General features: G+C 44.9%; 1 protein-coding gene across 6 annotated transcripts in view; it reads right to left on the bottom strand.

The window, feature by feature from the left end:
* The window catches only part of DIXDC1 (DIX domain containing 1), a 124,733-nt gene that overhangs the window by 99,009 nt on the left and 615 nt on the right, over positions 1 to 25,109 (bottom strand). For 2 of the 6 annotated variants that reach the window (XM_075604424.1, XM_075604425.1), the window contains exon 2: positions 18,318 to 18,400. In XM_075604424.1, the coding sequence (XP_075460539.1) occupies positions 18,318 to 18,356 (39 nt within the window). In that variant the 5' untranslated portion in view covers positions 18,357 to 18,400. Of the gene's footprint in view, positions 1 to 7,549; positions 7,741 to 18,317; positions 18,401 to 25,109 lie in introns of those variants that run through there. The other 4 variants (XM_075604421.1, XM_075604423.1, XM_075604428.1 and 1 more) reach the window with 3 other exon arrangements.

The following is a 25,109-nucleotide window of genomic DNA, read 5'->3' as shown; positions in this document are numbered from 1 at the left end:
TCGCCACAGGCAAAATTATATTCCGCCGGGAGGCGGCCTTGCGGTTTTCCGGCCATTTGATTGGTTCAAGAGCCGTCACGTGAGGCGACAGGCCATGAAAAATCAAATTTTGCCGGCTACCAGTTTTCGCTCCGTCGCTCCGTCGCATTGTCGCACTTACTGTAAGCGCACGCGGCGGCAATGTTTTCGGGCGACATCGCGGCGCCGGCACTATAAGCGCGGCCTTACAGTAAATGACTTATTCAGATTTACTTTCTCCTTTTCCCCTTGTTTTTGAGTGCGGGTTCCCTACTCCTTTGTGTTATAAATAATGTTACACTAATAATTTATATTTTGTAACATTGGGTATAAATAAAAAATACATGGTTTTTATTGAAATTGCATCAATCCAGTATTCATCATGGCGCGATACGCGTCATGTATATTAAATCTTTTTACATAGCACGGACATTTTATAAAGGTTTGTATTAGTTTTTAGCACTGGGGAGCACCACGCCTAGAAGCTGACGCCACAGCTTGGAGCTGTTTGTCCATAAGAGGGGATACTCTTTGATTTATCCACCGCCTGATACCTCCTTGCCTTCGGTAAGCAGGTATTTTAGCCGCAGTCTGAGTGTCCATTTGGGACCTTTTTTTCATATGTTTTATACCATTGATGTGTTTTATTAAATGCCTTTTTTATTATTAACTGTCACCTGTTGTTCTCGGCATCTGTTATATGTGTATGTGTTTGTTTCATGTTAGGTCTGTCACTGTTTTACTTGCAGTGTTATGCTATGATTTTTCTTTTATTATCTTTCCATGTATAATCATCCCCACGTGGAGCACCTCATTGGACGGGCCACACCATTAAATCTGGTTGTATATTATTATTATTTATATATACAGTTTGTATTTAGTGCCGAGCGCCAGAGATATAACACTTTTTTTCCTATCTATCCGTCTGACCAGGGGTCAGAGTTATATCATAGGCAGCCAGCATTTTTTCTATAGGAATTAGCGCTACTTTATTTCTTTTTTCCCACTCTGGAGACTATTAATTAGTGTAAGGGGTTAACGGCCTTAAGGGATTCATGTGGTGGGATCACTCTGATACTGCTCCTCCCTTCATGTGATCTAGATGCTTGGTGACCAGTGATGTCATCATAGGGAGATAGAAGGATATATATAGTTCCACCCAATGTTCTAGAAGCAGGTTCCTCGTTGTGCAAAGGGCCTCACCGGGAGTCCTGTAAATGTTTACAAACGCTTTAGTAATTTTTTTTTTTTTTTTTAATTACTAACCATAAGAACACTACTTTTTTTTTTTAAACTTACAAATCAGAAGCACCACTCATTTATTTTATTTACTAACCAGAAGTAGCACTACTTTTTTATGTACATACTTGTAGTTCCACTTTCTGTATATACAATAGGGGACTTGTTTGGGGAAAAAAGGCTCTCGTCCTTTTAAGTTTTTAAAACACTAAAAGTGTTGGAAGATCGGGGAAATGGGCTTCAATGTTTTACGGGTTTAGCATTTTCTCGCAAGCACTGCCATTACAGGCATACCCCGCTATACGGACCCTCACTTTACGGACACTCGCGTGTACGAACATATTTATCACAGCACCATTCCCTGGTGTCCGTACGCTCGCTTCGCAAGTACGGACACTTATTCAGCCCTACAGACCGCTGTAGTTGAGTGACGCGCTGATTCCCCTCGTCCAATTGGAAAACGGCAGCTGGCGCATGCGCTCTAACCAAGCTGTGCGCAAGCGAGGAGCCAATAAACTGTGTCTTGAATGATCCTGTGCAAAGTATCCAGCTGCTACAGCCGTCCGCAGCTAACCGTGCCTCGGATGAGTCTGAAGCATGGAACCCTCCGGTTCCATACAGCCGATTGCGGATATTTCTGGGAGCTCACTCTGCTTCCTGGAGTCTGCAGCCTTACCATCTCTTTGCCTGAATTGCAAATACCCAATACAGTATTGTTTTAACCAAATTCCCTTGATAAATGTACTGCACCATGATGCCCTTTCTTCTATTTTGTTAAGCAGCAGCCTGGTTAACAACACCTCAGAATTCCGCCTGGGCTGTAAGCTCGCCAAGTGTCCATCACGTCTTTTTCCTGTATATTGTCTTATACGTAATGGCAGATAAAAATAAAACTCGGAAATGTATTACCTTTGATATGAAGCTTAAAATGATTAAACTGTCTGATGAAGGTGTTTCTCAAGCTGAAATCGGCCGAAGGCTAGGCTTTACTCTGACTACAGTTAATACGGTCATGAAGAGTAAAGAAAAAATTATTGCAGAAGTTAAAAGTGCTATGCCAATTAACACAACAACAATCAGAAAAAGGGATTGTGTTGTTGCAGACATGGAGACTTAATAATTTGGATAGAAAACCAGACTACACGCCATGTTCCTATAAAGCAGGCAATTATTCAAAGTAAAGCCTTAAACATATTCAATGACCTGAAGGCGAAGGCTGCGCTTATAGTGCCAGCGACAGCGACGTCGTGTCAAAACAAATGCATTGCCGCCGTTGCGTGCACTTATACGACGGAGCGACGTTTGGGCGCGACCGCTGGAAGTCATCTCAGTTTGCTTTTTACAGCGAACGCAGCCTGACGTTGCAGTCGCTTCACCCGCACTATAAGTGCAGTCTAAGGCTGCGCTTATAGTGCGCAAGACGGCGACACGACGGGTGACGTCACCTGTCGTCACCCGCGAAAGTTATAATTTAACTTTCGCGACGTCAATGGCGACCTGGCCATTGATTGGTTCAGAGGGATCAGGAACTCCGCATATGAAAACCCCTTTGTTAATGACTTCTTCCCATCCGTGGTTAGTGTACCCAGGAAAATAATGGAAAATACTAATTGCGCAGTATATCTCTAATTGTATTAAAAAATAGAACAATAAAAACATATGGATGTGCACTCACATTTGGTACATAATAGCAATTCGGGGTACGAAATCCCGACTTTCCTCTATGCGTATTAACCAGTACACACGCTATGAACCTCACTTCCGCGTCTCGGCTCTCGTCTACGTCACCTCCGGCTGAGTGAAGTTGAGGGCGGAAGGGCTGTGTAAAGGGATCTCCGGCTGCCAGGACTTTGCGTCACGAATGAGCACTGAACACTGATTCAACGCATTTCGTCGGTACAAAAAAAATGTAAATATATATATATATATATAAATATATTGTAATTAAATTCAGGTGATAACTTCAATTAAGTTAATCAGTACCATCATGCCTAAAAATATTCAGATGAGGGGTATAGAGTAATTAGATTCCTGAAGAAGGCTACCTAAAGGATCACATTTTGAATGTTGATGAGACTGGTCTATTCTGGAAAAAGATGACTGCAAGAACCTTCATCGCAAGAGAGGAGAAAGCAATGTCTGTCTACAAGGCAGCTAAAGATAGAATAACCCTTCTGTTAGGTGGCAATGCTTCTGGTACCTTAAAGCTCAAGCCTATGCTAATTTATCGTTGGCAAAAACCTAGAGCTTTAAAGAACTACCTAACATTCGAGTGGAATTTGTACCATTGAATACCACCTCAATACTGCAGCCCATAAATCAATGTGTCATAGCCACCTTCAAGTTGAACTACTTAAAAAGAACATTCATTAAGTGTATTGCAGCAATAGGCAATTAAGAGGGAACAGGACAAGAAGTCCTAAAGAAATTCTGGAAAAACGACAATATCTTGGATTGCATCAAAACTGTAAGAGATGCTCGGAAAGACATAAAGGAAACAATGAAAGGGGCCTGGAAAAAATTATGCCCACACTTAGTTGATGATTTCGAAGGCTTTGAAGATTCTGATGAAAATGTTACAGAACATATTGTAGAGATGGCAAGGCAGTTAGAGCTGGAAGTGGAGGCAGAAGATGTTGCTGAACTTCTGACGTCCCATACTGAACCCCTCAGCAATAAAGATCTTCTGGAACTTGAAGAGGAGAGAGAAGAAGATGATGGCTCTTTTTGAAAAGCATGATAAGGACTTTGAAAGAAGTTCCAAAGTCCATGCAATCATTTTGGGGGGGGGGGGGGGGGGGGTTATGCCTGTTACAAAGAAATCTACAGGGAAAAGAAAAGAGCAACAGTTCAAACCTCCTTAGACACCTACTTTCCTAAAAGGTCAGCAGCACCCAGTCAATCTCCCAGACCATCAACATCCACTGATGAAAGTCCATCTCGAGCATCGACCCCAAGCCCTACTCCTACTATTATTTCTACTTCAAGTAGTCCATCCAAATCGCCAGCAAGAAAGCGTCTATCCCTTGATGACCTGACTTACGAAATACAGTAGAAGATATGCCCTCTCCTTCATCCTTCCTACATAATTTTTCGTTCATCCATTTCGCATCTGCCAGCCCTAGTAAGAAAAATCAGCTGACATTAAAGATGTTCTTAAAATAAAGCCTACTGTATTTATTTTGGTTACAAATGTGTTATTTACATCAGTTATGCCCGTATATGACGATTGCAGTACAGTACATGCGTCGATAAGTGAAAAAAAGGTAGTGCTTCACTGTAAGTACATTTTCACTTTACATACACGCTCTGGACCCATTGCGTACGTTAATCCGGGTTATGTCTGTACTGTCTTTTAAAGACCATTTCTTGCCCAAGCTTTTCTATTTTAAACACAGCTTTCATTTGACCCCAAAACACACAAGCAAAAAACAAAATCATTATTTCACAAAAAAAGTACGAATAATAATAATAATTGTAAAAGAAGCTGTAGAATTTAACACGAGAACAAAAAAAATACATGTAAATTAAAAGAATAAAGCTTAATTGTTTTTTTTTAACCACCCACTTATTTCTGTTTTTGTCCTGATGGAAAGCAGGGTGTCCCCCTTGTTACCCGATATAGTTACCGGTAAGAGTAGCGCATTCTTGTCTCCTCAAGGGGAAACAAAATGGAGCAAATGAGAAGCAGGCCCCAGTAACAGCAAACGTGTCAAACAGTTATTGTGTTCTCAGATGCTCTAATGTTTGCACATAAAAATAGGCCCCACTGTAGTTTCTCTACTCATGTTGGGTAGAGGTATTTCCAGCAATCCCTATGAAAGTCCCCTAACCTATGTTGCCACATACAAACACTGACAGTTCAAGGGGCGCGGCACCAGAGTGCTACGACTCCTCCGGCACACCGAAGTTGTCACATGACTGCGGTGGCCCTTAACCCGGAAACAGAAGAGGAGCCATCTTCCCCTACCGTTTCCCTTCACTGCCGATCTCATGCTTAGCTCCATGAGAAGGCAGGACGCGATCTGGGGAAAAAATTGCCCTGAGGGTGTGACGTGGCCATTACCGCATGGTGCTGAGGAGTGCCAGACCCCATAGCGTGGTGCAAGGGTGGGAAAAATCCAGCCTGCTGCCCACGGCCGGCCCACTAAATTATTATATCCGGGCCACCACAGGTATGGCCCACCTCTCTCCACACCCCCTACCCGACCCCTACTTGTGGCATGGGGCCTTAACCCGGCGGCAGCGGCACAGGGAGCCCACCCAGGTGGTCCTAAAATGGAAGTTAGGCCCCACTGGATGTTAGGCCAAAGTTCCACAATCACCGCCTGGGTGGCTCCATCAGTCGCCGCTTAAGGACACCCCTGATCGGGCCCCGGAGTGGACTTTGGGGGGGCGACAGAAGGGGGGGGAAACAGAAGGGGGGGGGAAGTGAAAGAAGGGGTGGAAAGGAGAGAGAAGGGGGTGGAAAGAGGAGATGCAGGTTATTAGAACATGTAGGGGAGAAGCTGGAGAGGAGGGGAGCATGTGGGGGAGAAGTTGGTGAGGAGGGGAGCATGTAAGGGAAGAAGCGGGACAGGAGGGGAGTATGTGGGGAGAAGCTGGAGAGGAGGGAAGTATGTGGGGGAGAAGCAGGTGAGGAGGGGAGCATGTGGGGGAGAATCTGGGGAGGAAAGGAGCATGTAGGGGAGAAGTTGGTGAGGAGGGGAGCATGTAGGGTAGAAGCTGTGGAGGAGGGGAGAATGTGGGGAAAAAGTTGGGGAGAAGCTACATTGAGTGTGTGGCCCGCAAAGTTTACCAAAGCATGTTCAGTGGCTCGCCAGCCATAATAATTGCCCACTTCTTACATAGCGACTACGTGTTGCGGCACCCAAAGGGTTAAGCATGTATGTTCCAATCTTCAGAAATTGCATCTCATTAAATTTCCAATTTAATGATTTCCTACCGAGTCCACTCATGTTGGTGTCGAATGTGAGACTCTTGTCAATCAAGTTGTACCCAGATCGTTAGCTGAGGAGGTTTACATAACCTTAGCCCTGGTAGATGTTTCTATGCAAAACGAGTGACAGATCCCCACGCAGAATCTGAGACATTCAGTTAAAATACCTGCGTCATATACCTACTTCTATTAACGCGTCCAAATCACCAGCTGGTGCACACGGGGCAAAATAGGTTTTAAAAAAAATAATTGACAGGAGGATGAAAATGCCTCTTTTAGCATCGATTTAATGGCACAGTTATCATTAATAAACAATGAAGTATAAACTTTGACCCCTTAGTGCTGACAGCGAAGGGGTTAATGGTACCTGGTGCTCTTTAACCAGTGCACACATTTACTAACACACAGTTACACATACACAGACACACTGAAGCGCACACATTTATACACTGTTACACATAACACTGATACACATACATACAAACTGACACACACACATTAACACTGTGACACAACACAGTGACACACTGATAGACACATACATTAACACACTGTTACACATAAAACAGAGATACACTGATACACACATACATACAAACTGACACACACACATTAACACACTGTTACACATAACACTGATACACATACATACAAATTGACACACACACACATTAACACACTGTTACACATACATACAAACTGACACACATTCATTAACACACTGTTACACATAACACAGAGACACACTGATACACACGTACATTAACACACTGATACATATACACATTGATACACATACAGACACACTGATACACACATTAACACACTGATACATATAAACAGATGACAGACACACAAACACACCGACACACAGATACACATACAGACACACTGACGCACATTAACACACTGATAGACACCCATTAACATAATGATATACACAGATCTGCATACTTGCAAAGATACACAGATGGTTATATACTACACTTGCACGGTTATACAGGTAATGCAAACCAATGTGTTCTGAAATATGACATTCATAATTAAACAACACTTTTTTAAAAAAAGCATTTACACCACCCCTTACAACCTAAACGTTAAGGCAATGTTGGTGATAAAATGACTTTTCCCAGATTGCAAAGCCCGGATGCTGTGGTTTGAACTGGAATCACCCACTTCAAAGGCAATGACATAACCACTAGACCACTCCTCCTCCCAACTCGCGCACAACTCTTTTTACAAACCCCTTTAGCGTCAAAAGGGCCAGCCACTGCATGGGCTTCACGCTTCTATAAAAGCCCAAACCCCCGGCTGCTTTTATACACAGACCTGTTAAATAAAACATGCGCTTACCTCCGGGAAACCTTCATGCAGAATATCCAGCAGATTTCCTCTGGCTAAACAAGCGATCATTATTCCCAGCAAAAGGCTCCTGTTGATGCCTCTGCCGTTGGGAACGCACTGCAGCTATTCCCCAGCACAAAGCTATTAGGGATAACGCTGCTCCTATATGTGCAGCCCCGTTAATTTGAAACCAGATCCTGGAAGCAGAGCTGGAGGGGAGGGGGGGGGGGGGGTTAGTTCCACTGGGCATGCCCGTGTTGGGATCCTAGCAGCGTATGGCGTGTCAGGCTTCAAGTCACTATAGAAACTTGTTGTCTATAGGATGGAGACACAGGAAGAACTAACAGAAAACAGATGCAGCTTTACTGCAAACCACAGCTTTCTGGCTGCCCAGACCCAGATGACCCAGATGAAAAGGAGCGCCCATGTTCCAGGCCCGCTCCCTCCTAGGACAAAAGTGATGCGTTTAACCCCTTCAGTGACAAGGCTTTTCCCCCCTGCCAGCCCACGCACATTGTCCAACTTTTCCTATACATTAATTTAAAGGCGTATTCTTTCCTAGGGTCATTTCAAATGTAAACAGTTATGAAGCAGGGGTCCCCCAGAGCTGAACCTCGTTCATTTCAGCTGCGGGAGCCCCTTGGTTCGTGAGATGCTTGCGCTTCTTGTTCTTAAATGTCCCGTGGCATGCGGGCCAAAAGGAAGCGGCAAAGGGTGGCTGCGTGCCGCGGGAGATTTAAACCTCCATTTTGTTTCCCTTGCTAGGGATGGTACATGGGACACCTTTATGGAGGTAAGAATCTCAAGAAGCAGGGGGTCCCCGGAACTACAACGACCACAGTCCTGCTCCATGGACCCCCAGGATCCCACCTTTGTAAACAAATACTGTAATACTAAATAGTTGTATACAGGCGGTCCTCACTTATCCGACAGAATGCGTCCCGCAAACCGCCACCGGTTACTGGACCACCGGATTGCGGATCCATGTTAATCAGCGGCGGTGACTGTCAGATAAGCGAATCCAACTTCGGATAATGCGTCTGGCGGACTGCGTTATGCGGCGGCGGATAAGGCATCCGTCGGTAAGCGAGGACCGCCTGTATTAGTGATTCAAGCTAATGTTCTATGCTGTGTTATGTTAAATACGCCGCAAAGTAGAAAGTATTAAGTAGGCTCACAGTCAATCTCATTTGATGGAAAAGCAATTAAACCCCCACATATACAGATTAATTCAATTGCTCCATCATTGAATAAGGAAGTGCAAAGAAAAGGATGAGTTGTAAAATGCCGACATTGCCGTACAGAATCCGTTCTGGAAGTAGCGTTGGATAGTGAAACCGTTGTAAAGTGAGTCCCATGTTAATCAGTGGCGGTGAGCGTCGGATAACGCATTCAGGCGTTGGATAGCGCATTCCGGCATCGAAAAACGGCCCCATAGGGTTGCCCTGTAAAACGTTGGATATGCCATTCGTTGTAAAGTGAAACGTTGGATAGCGAGGACTACCTGTATTACGCTGAACGAAAGGAGGCTAAGAACAGGATGCTTTGTACATGCACAAATATTGGTCTTTAGTAACACGGACTCTCAATGATTTAAGAAAACGTCTATTTTTGAGTGTTATCATATGTCCGTATTTTCCCGGACATCTCCGGCTGTTTGATTTAAACTCGCCGTCCGGGAGCCGTTTTTAAATATCTTTAAACGTCTGCGATTTCCGGCCACGAATGTGCGAGCGTTGACCATGCATGCGGCATTCATGCGCGAATAAACGCAGACCTGCGCACGCACGAGAGATGAGCGCCAACTGCGCTCAGCATTTGCGTATGCGCTGCCGGCTTTTGGTGTCCTCTGTTTTCAATAAGGATTTATGGTAACCCTAGTGTTATAAAAATGTTAAATGTAATAAAATATAGAATAAACATTCCCATTGCTCTTCACCTGAGAATAAGGAATTACAATGAAAACCGCATTTCCTTTGTTTTGTGAGATGGCCTATAATTCTAGTCTTAAATTACTTTGTAAAGTAATGGCAATTATTACATTTAAATACAATTAATAGCATTAAAATGCAATGATAAGATAACCTAATGACTCCAGTAATCATTTTAAAGAGACACAGTATCAGGGATCTGATATATTCAGCTCCCTATAGTTCACTTTGCAAATGTTAATGCAAATGTAGAAATTTGCACACACAGAGTTTGTGTGTGTTTTTTTAAGCTGGCTTCAAATTAATTCTAGTTAAAGCTGCAGTTTGCACTGATATTTTTTTTTTTTCCTACCTATTGAAATCTCCTTTTGCAATGCTGTTTTTATTTTTAACTGGCAGATAAAGTAGATCTAAAAATCTATATATCCAAATACAAAGTAATGTACATGATCATGTATGCCAGGTAAAGGGTTCAAATCTGAAATGCAGGGGGCGGTGTGGGATGGGGGTAGAGGGGTAAGGGGAGAAGGGGAGGAGGGGAGGGATGAGGTTGGTTTCTTAGAATTCCCGAGTAACGCCGGGTACTTTTAGCTAGTCTACTATATATTTTGGAAAGTTGGCTGTTTCTGCACTATACATTTGGACACTTCTTAAGATATCGTAACCACATTTTGCATGATGGCTCCTGAGATCAAGGAGCAGTTTTTTTGTCTATGTTTGGATACAATTTACAAATGACATCAATGATGACATCACAAATGACATGATCCCATCACACAACCCTCAAGCTACTACTTAATCTTGGTCACTCTGGAAATCCAATTTGTAACATTAGCAAAAATACAGGAGCAGCCAAAGTTCTTCAAGATCACTGTTAGGGACGAGAGCACACTGTCCCACAAACACGCATTAGAGGCTCTCGCTCAAACACTTCAGGGCCTCAGAGAGAATGAAACTATTAAAGGTGGAGTTGTTGTCTTAGCAGGAGATTTTGCAATAAAAAACCTAAAAATTTAATTATCTATTTATAAATCTCAGTATGTTTTGGTTTCTTAAAATCCCCGAGCAACGCCGGGTTCTTTCAGCTGGTGTTTAATAATAACATTCCTCTTTTAACAATTGTTTTTTATTTTACTTCCCTTTAACCATTTGTATGCTGTCGACTGTGATGTTTATTTCGTGGTCGCCAGCTCGCCTGTTTTTGCATTTGGTCAAAAGTAAGAAAATGTTAAACAAAACAGAAAGTACGTTTCTTTTTGTTCAGAACCCCTGTTCTTGCACACTACCCCTGTTCTTTTACACTACCCCTTATAGTGCCCCAAGATGTAGTCACTACGTCAGAGGGACTGGTACTCCGGAGGGGTCCCATGATGTAGTGACTATATCATCCTCAAAGGGTGTGTTGTTTCCTGCTTTGGTCACTTCCTGCATTCCCATGAAAAGTATTACTCCTCTTCTGTTTCCCAGAAAATGGCTGTCGGGGGTCACATGACCGCACTGTGCTTGGGGGGCCGTGGCAATCAGCTATCACGACCCCTTTGTCACTCAAAGGGTTAAACGTATTGGGTGCCAGAGAGACATCTAAAGGGGATACTGCCATGTTGACCATGCTATAGTCATCTCTGTTGTCAGTGACGGATTTCCCATTAGGCCCGGGCCTAGGGCGGCAAAATTTGAGGGGGCGGCGAAAATGTCCGCCCCCATACACATTTGCCGCGCTATCGGGTCTAAGGGGAAGGCACTTAAATGTGGCGGCCGCCTCCTTGCTGCTGCCCTCCTTCTGAATCGCTGTGCAAAATGACGCCGCGGACGTCACCAACGTGACGTGATACGGCGTCTCATTTGCATGGCAATGTGACGACGTCCAATTACATGTTACCATGGCAACGCGGCGCGGTGTGACGTCACATTGGCGCGGCTGCGATTCGGAAGGAGGGCGGCAGCAAGGAGGCGGCCGCCACATGTAAGCTTGAAATCCGCCTCTGTCTGTTGTTAAAGCTCAGGAATGGTTTGCAACGGTCAAGAAACAGGTCCATAAAAAGATCAGAGAGATCACAGGCTCATCAACTTACTGCGCACCTCTGCTTTATAATCGCATTGTCTGCCTGCTGCGCTAATCTCTAGATTACATTAACCAATAAGGACCGCTAGATTCAATTAAAGGGGCAATTACTAATACGGAAAAAACATTGCCCCCACCCCTTTTTTATTTGTACATGTGGAAGAAGCAAGCGGTCTCTGGAGCTGAACCACATTCATTTAATCTCCTGGGACCTTCTGTTTCCCGAACATTTACCAGGGAAGGTGTTGCTCGTAAAGTACCCTCCTGGGGAAAGAAAAGGGAGATTTAAATCTCACTCATCACACGGTTCAACAAGAAGCCACAACGTCCTCTGTTGCGGGTCTCCTATTGGCCTGCGTGACGCGGGGATTTAAACCTCCATAGAGGCAACGGCGGCGCCTTCCCTGGTAAATAATCGAGTGTCAGGGGGTCCCCAGGGCTGAAGTGAATGTGTTACAGCTGCGGTGTCCCCCTGCTTCCTACACGTGTAAATAAAGGGGGGCTAGAGGGAACTTACCGGAGCAGCTTTTTACCCCTCACTGCATAAACCAACACTTACTACTGAGAGCCTCCTAGTGGTAGTCCATTAATAATGTTATCCTTCCTATAAGGCTGCGCTTATAGTGCCGGCGACAGCGACGTCGTGTCAAAACAAATGCATTGCCGCCGTCGCGTGCGCTTATAGTAAGCGTGACGCGACGGAACGACGGTTTGGTCGCAATCGCTGGAAGTCACCTCTATTTGATTTTTCCAGCGACCGCAGCCTGACGTCGCCGGCACTATAAGCGCGGCCGAAGGAGTTTCTCGGTGGGCGGAGGCATGGAAGTGGTAGAGGTCAGTACAGTAAGGGACTGCAAAAATAGTTGGGATAGGCATAGCGATATCTTAAAGCAGAAGCCCGCGCTGATTGCCATTTTTTGCAGTTTTGTTTAGTTTACTTTCTATTGTCGCACTTTTTAACACTGTTTTTTATTTCTTTTATTTTTGTATCTGATGCTGCGGTCAAGAGATATATAAGCGTTTTAAATATTTATCACCTGGGAGATTAAAATGAAGCTCTCCCCAGAGCAGCCTAAAGGTTGCCATGGTTACTTCAGAAGCTAGAGATGAAGAAAATAATGATACAGTATTAAACTAATATAGTCTTCTGAGGGGGATTGCAGCTTAAATGTGAAAAATATAACAAAACAAGGCCTTTGATTCGTATCTGCTGTCAATTTCTATGAACCGTAAAAAAAAAAAAAAATTACGGAACTTCGATCCCTCTTAGATCCTGTAGACGGAACGTTCACAGAGGTACACAATTAGGAGGCTTTTATAAGGTGAAATTATAATAAGGCTTTATTGTGCCTTTTCCTTTTTATCAGGAAAACATCCAAACAAGGGGGGGGGGGAACAAAGCTTCCATTCACTTGGGAGTATTTCTAGTGAAAACACTATGCAATTAATTCACATCTCCCTAGTCAAGCATTTCTCTCAGCCCCAAAACATATAGCATGAAAATAAGCAGATATAAGCAGTTTCTTAATAATGAAAGTCTTATCTGTTTATCAGCTGTAGAGTAAGCTTCTCTGCTCTCCTGGAACCGCGCCCGTGCGTGCACAGAAAATATCAGCGTCCAGGTTTAGAAGTCTTATTTGGTTCTTGGAGGGAAAATCTTCTCAGTTCCTGGTTCAGCTCCCTTCACTCAGGGAGTGTCAGCTTCAGGTTTAGTAGTTTTCCCTGTGTCTTGAAATCAGCTCTGCTGTGTTTTCTGACAGAGCTCAAGACATGTGGTCTCTCCAAGGGTCAGCTCAAAAGTGAGCTAAGGAGTCCCTTCCTGTCTGAACAGACAGGTTTTTGTAAGCAATCTAATCAGGCAGGTGGTGCTTAGTAATTAACTACCACACTGCTAGATTAAAGGCACATTACTGAACAGGGATAAGTCCCCTGTTACATACCTCCCCTGTTTGTGGGAAGCTTGGGCTTACCACGGCCAAAGCCCATCCTTCCACTCTCATTCTAGATATCTCTGTGACTTGAATGAGAGTGGATGGAGGAAGAGAACCCTCTGTCCCGCTGGGATTGGAGCCCTTTCTCCAGTTTATTTTTGTCTCCTCCCGAAGATGCTCGAGATCAGCACTCCTCAGTCGCTCGAGGAGGACTTTTTCCACGTAAAGTCTTTTTATCGCGTGCGCGGTCTTGAGATTTCTGTTGCGTCGGGCACTCCTCTTTTTGTAGACAAAGTGTATGGCAACAGTTGTAGAGCAGTTAGGACTAGCCCTTAGAGTTTTCTGCTCTTGAAGTGGTCTTTCTGCAGCTTCTCCACACCACGGAGTCGCCAGTTCAGCTTCTTCAGCTAAGGATTCTTCTGGCTTTGATTCTGCACTCCTACCTCTGTTTGTTGCATGTTGGGCAGCTGTAGGTTTGGCTAGTGCTTTCTTTGGTGGCTCAAACTTCGTAATTTTGTTTTGAAGTTGCGTGGAGTCCCCAACTCTCACTGTACCCTTGTCCTTACGGGCATTAGTTACTGTGGGATACTGGTGCTTGGGCAGAGCCAATACATTTTTCCGTATTGGAGGAATCTGAATCAGAGTCTCCTTCATATTCTGGAGCTCTGTAATTTTTGTCGTCAAGGTTGCCGCTGCGTCTGTTTTCTCCTTGGTGTACTGACTCAAGGGAATGGAACAGTCTCTCTGTCTCTCCAGCTCTTGCTCCAGTTTCTGAGCCTTCTCACGCTCCCTCTCATACAGAGTCACCTGGTATCGAAGCTCCGCTTCCAACGATGCTCTGAAGACATGCAGCGTGGCCTTTAGCTCCTCATACTGCTCTGTGGGGACGTACTGGTTATTCAGACGTTCCTGCAGCGCTTGTACCTTTTTAGCAGCCTGCAGTGTTTCTTCCTGTAGCGTTTGCTGCTTCTCCTCAGCATACTGGAGGTGTGTACGCAGACCTTGCAGTTGGTTCTGCAGTCGGTGCTCTGCTTCAAACTTTTCCTTGACTTCTTCTGTCAACTGAAAATTTTCTTCTTTCAGTTTTAAGTTTTCTCTTTTTAATCTTGAACTTTCTCATTTTTCAGTCTCTGTATTCTTCAGGGCTTCTTTGCAGTCCTCCTTCCATTTACGCATATCTGCTTTGAGAATGACACTCTCCTGGCGTGAGACTTCCTTCTCTAGGTTGAGGGTCTGAAGCTCCTTCTGAGAGACTTTGAGATCTGTACCAATATTACCAATAGTTTCTTTAGCAATGTCCAGCTCCTCAGTGAGACTGTGTAGTTCCTTTCTGGAAACTTCCAGGTCTGTGAGGCATCAAGTGCTCTGCGGAGTGTCTGAACCTCTTTCTGAGATACGTCCACTTCTATCCGGACACTGTTGACCTCCTGTTGTGAGGCATTCAGCTCTATACGAAGAGTGTGAACCTCTTGCTGGAAGACTGTCATCTGCTTCAGTGCCTCCTCATAATTCCGCTTTAGCGTAGCCACCATTTTATCATATTGGCTCTGCTTTTCATCCATGGCGGAAATAGTAGCCTTTGCAGTATCTAGCTCAGTCTTGAGATCGTCCAATTCTGTCCTGGCTAAAGAGTAAATTGTGAGCACATCTTTTTGTAGCCTCACGTTATTTTTCTGTAGCTCTGTGTTATCTGCTCTCTCAAATTTCAATTGTTCTTGAAGTAGATCACAGTCACGCCTGGCAATTTTCAGGGCGTCTTCAGGGCTGGTCAAGGGATCGTCACTCACTGGTTCCGGCTCCGCTTCCCTGGGATGACTGGTTGAGGGTTTCTCACTGTTGGCACCGGACAGACACTTCTTTGGGGTACACGACTTCTGCCTTGGGCCCTCTGGATATTCGGTTAACCGTGGGACAAATTCTCCATTTTCTGTAGGCTGCAGGGCAACTCGGTCCCCCTTTTTCTCCACAGAATCTGCGGACGTGTCTGTTACTTCCACGGTAAGTGAAGAACCGCTTTTCGTCTTGTTCTTCTTCCTTTTTGATTTGGATGACACCGTCCCTTCAGGGATACTGGGGTCTCCATCTTCATTTGAAGTTTTAGCACCGTCACTGGATCCACCCGGCTTTTCTGTTCGTGCCAAGTTCAGGCACCCCCACCATTCTTGGGGTGTTTTGTGGGTGTGACTCGGTTCGGGTTCCCCGTAAGAGATGTCTTCCTCTTTATTGGACTGGAAGGGCCACTCTTCCGTGGGGTAGGGTTCATTACAGGAACGCTGTACAGTATCTTGTCCTCCATCAGGTGTCATTTTCTTCCTGACCTCAGGAGGCGCTATTGCAGCTGTTGCCACTGTATTTGCTAGAACCCCCAATTGTGGTAGTCCTACAGGTGGGCATATTTTGCGTGTAGAGGTCATAGCTCTCACAGGCATCTCTGTAGAATATCTGTTTCTTGGATAAGTTTTACAATATCAGCAGTATTGTGCATGCATTTTCTCTTATCAGGTATACAAGATGTGCAGTTGCTAGATAAAAAAGTATTTTTGCTTTACACCATTTTCTTGCTAGGTGCAATCCCTCCGCTTCAGCAACAGAATTTGGTTTTCTGCCTGAGTTCAGTAATTTTCAGTTTCATCTTTGGGTATTATGGCATTCACACTTCGGGTATCTGTTTTTCTCCCAAGATATACAGGATATAGGCAGACTTTTTTTTACTTGCAGAAAAACATTCTTTGCAGTGGACTATTTCTTTCATTCCCGGCAGGGTGACTCAACACTCAGCAATTGGCTTTGAAATACCTTTTCCCCTTATAGGGCAATTTTACACTCAGCATTTGTTTGCTAAAAATTCCCCTGCTTCAGCACAGTCTTTGTATCAATTTTCACACTTTTCTGCATATACGGCATTCACAGCTGTTAGCCCTATGCGGTGTGGCAACCTTTATTTGCAAAATCAGTACCCCTCATGGGTCACCATCTGTATTCACTGCTTCAGCGAAACTTTTGAAAACAACAAACACCTATCGCTTGTTAAGGGCTGACTCACTTCTTGAACCCTGACTATGGCTAGAAGGCAAAATCCCTATTTCAATGACCGTATTACACTTTGTGATAGGCAATTAAAGGTTTACCTGCTTCAGCAGTCTCTTGGGATTGGGGAAAAGAGTCCATCTGTGGTTTTTGTAAGTTTCAGTGCAGTGTAAGTTTCAGTCGTGTGTATCACTTTAACTCTGCCTCTGCTGCATGAGAGGTTTTTTTTTTTTCAAGTTGTTTAGACTGTTTGTAGGCAAAAAGCATAACAAAAAAATTTCGCATAAAAATCTCCGGTCCTTTTAACTTCAAAGACACCTCTTGTCCCACTTCGGACACCATATGTAGACGGAACGTTCAGAGGTACACAATTAGGGGGCTTTTATAAGGTGAAATTATAATAAGGCTTTATTGTGCCTTTTCCTTTTTATCAGGAAAACATCCAAACAAGGGGGGGGAACAAAGCTTCCATTCACTTGGGAGTATTTCTAGTGAAAACACTATGCAATTAATTCACAGCTCCCTAGTCAAGCATTTCTCTCAGCCCCAAAACATATAGCATGAAAATAAGCAGATATAAGCAGTTTCTTAATAATGAAAGTCTTATCTGTTTATCAGCTGTAGAGTAAGCTTCTCTGCTCTCCTGGAACCGCGCCCATGCGTGCACAGAAAATATCAGCGTCCAGGTTTAGAAGTCTTATTTGGTTCTTGGAGGGAAAATCTTCTCAGTTCCTGGTTCAGCTCCCTTCACTCAGGGAGTGTCAGCTTCAGGTTTAGTAGTTTTCCCTGTGTCTTGAAATCAGCTCTGCTGTGTTCTCTGACAGAGCTCAAGACATGTGGTCTCTCCAAAGGTCAGCTCAAAAGTGAGCTAAGGAGTCCCTTCCTGTCTGATCAGGCAGGTGGTGTTTAGTAATTAACTACCACACTGCTAGATTAAAGGCACATTACTGAACAGGGATAAGTCCCCTGTTACAGATCCCCTCCAAAAGTAGCCCCAGTTCCTCTCAAAATGAGCATTTTAGCTGTTAAATGGACACTAAGAGTTATTTTAAACGTGCCAATGTGTAGAGGTGTACTATTTTGAACGGATATATGGCGCGCAGAGGAGTTATAGGGAGTGGTTACTCAGTATTAGAAAGCCGTTATCTGGCAGACTTTTTCTTTAGATTTGTCGCAGGTTGTGATGTCCTTTGAACGAGACGAGAGATTTCTCATAAGTATAAAAGGGGGCACAGAGCATGGCCACCTTGGTTGAAAGTGGTTATGTGACCGCACTGTACCGGACGAGCTGTGAGCACTCAGGTACCGTGACCCCGGCAGCCTCCAACGGTTAATGCTCCGGCGTCACGCGGGCCAATAGGAAGTAGCGATGTCATCCGTCGATGCTTCCTATTGGTCTGTGTGATGCGGGAGCTTGAAACCTTCATTAGATACGGTACATGCCAGGAAAGCAGGGGTTTCCCGTAGCTGAAATAACGCGGTTCAGGTCTGGAGACTCCCTGCTTCCCATCAAGGGGGATTTTTTCTCTCTACTGGATTGCGCCTTTAAATGTGATTAGGACATTTTTAGGACTGGCAAACTAACTAGGGTGTTTCTCTACCACATTTCTTTACCTATGTATGTCAATTTCTAAAATATAAATGCATTACATTAATGTAGATTAGATATCAATACATTTTTCTTTGCCTAAGGTTTCCGGCACATTTTTACCCTACAGAAACACCACTGAGAATCACTGTCATAATCCTATATATTGCGACAAGCTACGAGAAAAGACAACGTGGGCTTTGAAAGTGTGTTGGTGTAACAACGTTGGAGCACTTACAGATGTTGGGGGCACGGGGTTCTGCGCAGGTGTCCCCATTGTTGGATAGAGGTCACAGCCCGGCTACAAGGTCAGAGATGTCCCTGCAAAAGGCAAAGATTGCACACGTTATATCGAATCTGCCACATGTTATGAGTGTGCGATGGCAGGGTGTAGCACAGCCTTTTTGTTTTCACACTCACAATTAAGAAATTTAAAAGGGCTTTGTGTTACAGGACTGTGTATTGCCGGGAAGCAGAGAGTAGGACTTTTAAGCAGTTTTTTAAAGTGCTCAGCCGCGAATTGTACCAGAGGGGTCTGGACGATCCCTACCCCAACAGAGCTTGGAAACCCTGGGTAAGCCTCCAACGCAGCCCCTACCCAGCCAGGATTCCCCGGTATGCCAGTTTTAGTGAGTATAGCTCAGATTTGTGTTTTTGTGCTGAGCTTGCTGGCTCCGGCTGGAATAAAAACTCTTTATTGAACTGCTTTACCCTGTCTGGTGCCTTGATCCCGCTATTAAGTTCTGGTCTTCCGTGACAATGAACATACCATAGTTTACACGTCGTTAAAGCTAAGACTTTCTCGCAAGCCGCCATGCGCCGCTCTAAGCGCGGTTTCAAAAGCTTATTTTTTGCAAGAGAACTCACAGATCATAGCAGCAAATACTGTATTCTCCCCTATCCCCCCACCCCCCATCACCCTCCCCGCAGAAATCAATACTTCCTGCAGCGGTGTAATCAAGTTCTCTTGGCATCCTCAACTATTTTGCAGTGTGGACTACTGGAGTCAGTAGCAGCAGTTCTGTTTGAGTAATGTTAACGTTACTTCAGCTTCCGAGGCACCGCTGTGCATTACCAATCCCCTATTTATCTGATCCAAAGGTCAAGAGATCCAAGTTATCAATATATTACATTATATTTTAAAGTCCATGCTTCTTGATGGAGGGGGGGGATATATATTTTTACCCTATTAACTGAAATGGGTCTCCTTGACCTCCAGACACCACCTCCGTTCCATATCTTAGTAGTGTTTCCACCAAGCAAGGTCACCAGAGGTCGGGAGGTCCCCGGCATAGATAATATTGGGACTGCTGCTTTGAAATTAGAAATGCATCATTTTTTAAATTAACAGTACATTAAAACTCCCATCCTAACATATTTGTTTAAATGATTCTGGCATACAGTTTCAGCCCCTGTGTGTGGCAGAGCTGTGTTTAGCTGGATGTGTGATGTGTGATGATGTCACCCCTCCTCCCGTGTAAAGCTATTGCTTCTCCAACTCTGTACACAAGGGGTCACAGTGCTAACTCAGGGGTCACTGAGCACAAAGGATTTGGGGAGACTGTGTAACAGTGTAAAGCCAGAGGTGGAAGAGGGGGAGATTCGATTCTGTCAATCTTGACCTCTTCAGTTCACCTTAAAGGTCTTTGTCATGTTTAATTTGATTAACCCGTTCAGTGCCAGGAGAGCTGGCAAAGGGCTGAAAGGGTTAATCAAATTAAAGGGTTAGGGGGAGGGGCAATATCCTCTGACTCTGCCCATTTCCCCCTCCCACCCCACACCAAAAAATAATATATGAATTATTTTTTTTAATATATTGTAAAATACAATGATTAATTATTCATTTCGAATCACATTTTTGTGAAATCCTTTATGTTTTGGAGAATTAGGAATTAAACCATGTTTGTTTTTGCTGGTTTTTTAATTGCAGGGACTCAAAAATGTCTAGAGTCCTCATTTTTTTTGTATATCCACTAAATTCAGCTTGAGATGTATTTTCTTGCCATCACCGTCAAACTTGCTCTTTCCCGACTATCCCATCTTCCAATATACTCCCCTTTTCTTTCATTCTTTCTCCAACATCTCTCCTCATTAACACTTTCTCTTCCTTTAACCTTCCTCAGAACTCTCCTTACTCTATATACATTTCTTCCTCTCTTCTTACTTCTTCCCTCTCCCCACTCACGAATTTCACTGCTTCTTGCATTCACTTCCACCACCTATCCCCTCTCCTCTTAAGGGTACAGTTACAAGCCTTCCTCCCACCTCCTGTCCCAATCCCTGGTTCTTCTCTTGCCCACATGAAAGATTTCTTCAAACCCTGGCCCCTACCAAATCCTCACTAGCTCTCGTCCTCAACTACCATCTCTCTCCTTCAACTCTTCCAACCAGTTATCCGTCCCCTGCTTACCTCCTGCTTTTCTCCCTTTTTCATATGCCCTCTGGAAAGCTTTCTCTTGTGCTAACCAAATACTAGCTGTGCATGACCCCTTCTCCTCTTGCTCTCCTCACCCCTCTGCCCTGACTGAAATATGGCTCTCGCTACATCCTCCTACTCCATCTTCCTCTTTGACTTCAAATCTGGATGATCCTTTCATTTTTCTCAAATCTTGATTATCTTTCCTCTCTTCTGACCCGCCCATTGTCCTCTTACGGGTCCGCATTAGTGATCTCTCTCAATCCTGGGCACCTTGCCTCCTCCTTTAGTCTCCCCCAATGGACTGCTTCCAGCATCTACAAGGATGGCCATTTCCTTTACCTCATCTTTACTAAAAACTCTGCCTTATCAGATTTCACAATCTCTGCTTTTCCTTTCTCCAACCATAGTCTCATCTCATTTTGCCTCTCTCATGGTCTTCACACTCATCCTCTAGCCTCTCCTTGCTTTACTCACAACCTGTGTTCCATTGACCTTTAAAGAGCATTCCATGCTAAATGTCTATTTTTATTAAGATACAGTTATGAAACCCCTGCTTCCCAAGATACCCAACATAGGTGCTGTCGGTACTTCCAGGTTCTTAAATCTTGCGTGTCATGTGGGCCAATAGGAAGCCAAGAGATAATAATAATAATAATAATATAATAGCATATTCTTGTATAGCGCTGATAGTTATACGTAGCGCTTTACAGAGACATTTTGCAGGCACAGGTCCCTGCCCCATGGAGCTTATCTATGTTTTTTTGGTGCCTGAGGCACAGGGAGATAAAGTGACTTGCCCAAGGTCACAAGGAGCCGACACCGGGAATTGAACCAGGCTCCCCTGCGTTAAACTCTCAGTGCCAGTCAGTGTCTTTTACTCACTGAGCCGCTCCCTCTCCCATAAAAAGAAAGATGACGTTGCTGCTTCCTATTGGCCCGCCTGCTGCGGGTGATAGACCTCTATGTTTCCCCAGCAGGGAGGTACCGGGAGTATATACTGAAGTATTTTGGGAACCAGGGAGTGCCTGGAACTAAAAGTAACGTGGTTCTGCTCCGGTGACCCCGTGCTTTCCAACTAGGGAAGAAAAAAGGCGGAACCACACCTTTAAATCTTTGGAATCAAGCATAGAATCTAAGCTTTCTTTACTACCACCCTCCTCTGACGCAAACAGCCTTGTAACAATTTTCAATTTTGTCTTTGCCTTCTCGCTTGAGCGGTAATTTACTCCTGTAGGCCAACACTCACGGTACTCCATCCCACAATCCTGGCTACACGTGCAGACACACTTTCTACGCTCTTGCACACGTTCCGCTGGACGCATTTGGAGAAAGTTGCACTTTCTAGAAAATTTCCTTTCCTAAACATGAATTCTGTCTTGCTTGGACTTTTTCTTGACAAACAGAGCTACTTCACCCCTCTAATAAACCGGCACATATCCAACCCACGCCACTGCTTCTCTGTTTTTGATGTCCTTCCTCTACATTAGGGGAGCGCAAACTTTTCAGCTGCGCCCCCCTGCCTGCTCCACCTTGCTCTCGCGCCCCCCTCACCTTGCTCAGGGGCGTCAAATGACCCTGTTGCCATGGAGATGGGCATGTGACATCACTCCGAATGGCACCGCAGCGTCATTTGCATGGCAACGCGTCCCTGCAGCTCTCCAGAATCCCGGTAAATTAGTTGCAGAGGCTCACGCAATCCCCCGGCATTTAATTTAAATGCCTGGGGGAAGAGCGCAGGACCTTTGCAATCGCCCCCCCCCCCCCCCATACAAATTTCCCACCCCCCCCCGTTTGCGCTCCGCTGCTCTACATCATGCTCCACTGCTTCAATTACACAACAAGACTTTGCTGATTATTTTAAGAACAAGGTGCGAGTTATCTGCCGAGACATCCCCTCCGTACCTCTCCTTCCTAATCCTCACCATTCTACTTTGACTTCTTTTCTCCAGTTAAAGTTGCTCTTCCCACCCTCCACCATATGCAGCATTGACCCCATTCCCTTCAACTTCTTGCTTCTACCATGGTTCCTATCCTCATATCTTCAACTCAACTCTTTGCTCTGGCACTTTTCCATCTCTTTTTTGCATGCTATTGTGAGACCTAAGCTCAAGAATAATAACCTTGACCCTACCTCCCAATCTAACTGTTGCCTTGTCTTTTTCTTGCCTTTTGTCTCTAAACTTCTGGAACGACTTCTTTATTTATAACTCATAACTCCCATAACCTACCTCTCTTCAATCAGGCTTCTGTACAGCATACTCAACAGAAACCCCACTCAACAAGATATCTAATTACCTCCATAATCGCCAAATCTAAAGGACACAACTCCATTCTGTTTCTTCTTGGCCTTTCCTCTGCTTTCTATACTATTGACCACTATCTTCTCCTGCACATTCTTCAATCTATTGTCATTCAGGACACTGTCCTCTCCTGGATCTCCTCCTACCTCTCTCACCGCCCCTTCAGTATCTTTTTTGCCAACTCCTCCACTGCCTCTATGGATCTCACCGTTGATGTGGCTCAAGTCTCTTTTTTTTCACTTCTCTCTATATACGCTCTTGCTGGCTGACCTCATTGACTCTCCTTTGGAGTCAGTTATAATCTCTCTGCTGAGGACTATATTTAACGGTAGAGTGCCTCTCAGCAATCTCTGCCTGGATAACCCATTATCGCCTCTAGCTTAACATGGCCACCACGAAGCTCCTCAAGCCCCATTGTTTTCTTCTCCAGTACAGTCAATAACACCACTATCTACCCAGTTTTGCAAGTAAGCTGTCTAGGAGTTATGTTTAACCCCTCCCTCTCCTGTTCTCATATAAACACTACTACTAAATCTTGGTATTTCTCCATCTGCCACACTGCAAAGATACACCCTTTCCTCTGCTCCTCAACTACTATAGCACTAATGCATACCCTCATTCTCTCCCATATTGATTACTGCAACATTGTTTTAGCTGGCCTCACACCGCTCTCCCTTACAATCTATTCAAAATTAATAGCTGCTCCCCGAATCATCTTCTGCTCTTCTACACGCGTATCTGCTTCTAAGCTCCTAAACTCCCTCTGCTGGCTTCCTATTAATCTCAGCAGGGCCGCCGACATGGGGGTGGGGGTGAAGGGGAGAGCCAGGACAAGTGTCCCGGGGCCCGGCCAGCCAGCGTTAGAAGTTGGGCCAGGCCAAGTTGTTAGCCTGGCTGCCGGTCCTCTCGTTGCCGCCGGGCCCCGGCCGTCCCCAGCTGCGGACCTCCCTCACTGACACTGTCCCACGCCGACCCTGTGACACCGAGCGCACCAAAAGCAAGCTGGGCCCAGCTTCCGGCAAGAGAGAGAAGCCCAGCACGTACCTGTATCAGAGGCTTGGCCGTGGGACAGTGTCAGTGAGGGAGGCCTGGGGTAGCAGAGGCTTGAGACCATCCCAAAGGCAAGTAAGTCTGTATTTTGCATTTGGGGGGGGGGGGGAGGGGGTTGGGGGGTGTTTTTTTAATTTTATTTGTAATGTATTTGGGGAGTGGGGTGGTTGTATGTATTTGGGGGTGCTTTTTGCATTTATTTGGGGGGTCAGGTTCTTTTGTATGTATTTGGGGGTGGGGTGGTTGTATTTATTTTTGTATTTGGTGGGGGTTTTGTATTTGAGAGGTTGTGTTTTTTTGTATGTATTTGGGGGTGGATTTTTTTTGGGTATGTATTTTGTGGGGGCGATTGTGTGTGGGGCTGGAGGGAATGAGTGTGATTGAGGGAGTGGGATTGAGTGAGTGAGGAAGAGAGGGGGTAAGAGTGAGACGGAGGAGAGAGAAACACATGGGAACAGGGGTGTAATAAAGAAAGGGGAAATCGCAAGGTCATCGACACAAGGGGGGGAGGGAGGGCGTTGTAACTCTAGTCCTGCGCCCCGGGAAATCTGTCTGCGGCCCTGATATCTCTGTATAAACTACATAGGGGTCCATATCAAAATGGATGAGAAGTAAAGAGTGACACACTGTGCTCATTTGCATGTCATTACCCAGAATTCCTTGCTGCAGTGGAAGCCCTGTTTGCTAAGCAATAATGGGGAAAGACAGTGTTGCAGACCTGTCTGAGACACGTAAATGCACCACAAGTGGTATTTGTATTTACTGTATAAACTACAAAATGATGATCCTTTACTTTAAGGCTCTACACTAAATAATAACATTATTATTATTACATTATGCATCTCCATGTATCTCTATGCTGATATTTCGCTACACCCCTACTCACCTCTTACACGACCCAATGATGACTCATCTTTGCACTTTTTACCTCTACAGCACTTTTCCGCCTTAAATCTTTTTGATCCCTCTCTCCCTACCTATGGTATTCCATTCCACTCCATATTCACCAAGCCCCGTCACTTCCCGCTTTCAAAGCCCAGCTGAAGATTCTCACTACATTATCTGCACCAGGGGTGCGCAAACTTACCTTCATGCGCCCCCCTTTCTCATCTCCGGCTAGCGTCCCCCGCATGGCTCCGGCATCAAATGACGTCGCGGGGTTGTGTGACGTCACGTTGCCATCGCAACGTGACATGACCCCGCAGCGTCAATTGACGTCGGTTGCCATGGAGACGCGTCGTTGTTACCAAGGTAAGTTAAG

This window comes from Ascaphus truei, chromosome 6, assembly GCF_040206685.1.
Source record: "Ascaphus truei isolate aAscTru1 chromosome 6, aAscTru1.hap1, whole genome shotgun sequence".
Classification (NCBI taxonomy): Eukaryota; Metazoa; Chordata; class Amphibia; order Anura; family Ascaphidae; genus Ascaphus; species Ascaphus truei.
Note: the sequence above shows the minus strand (reverse complement) of the source record. Positions and strands in the feature narration are given on the sequence as shown.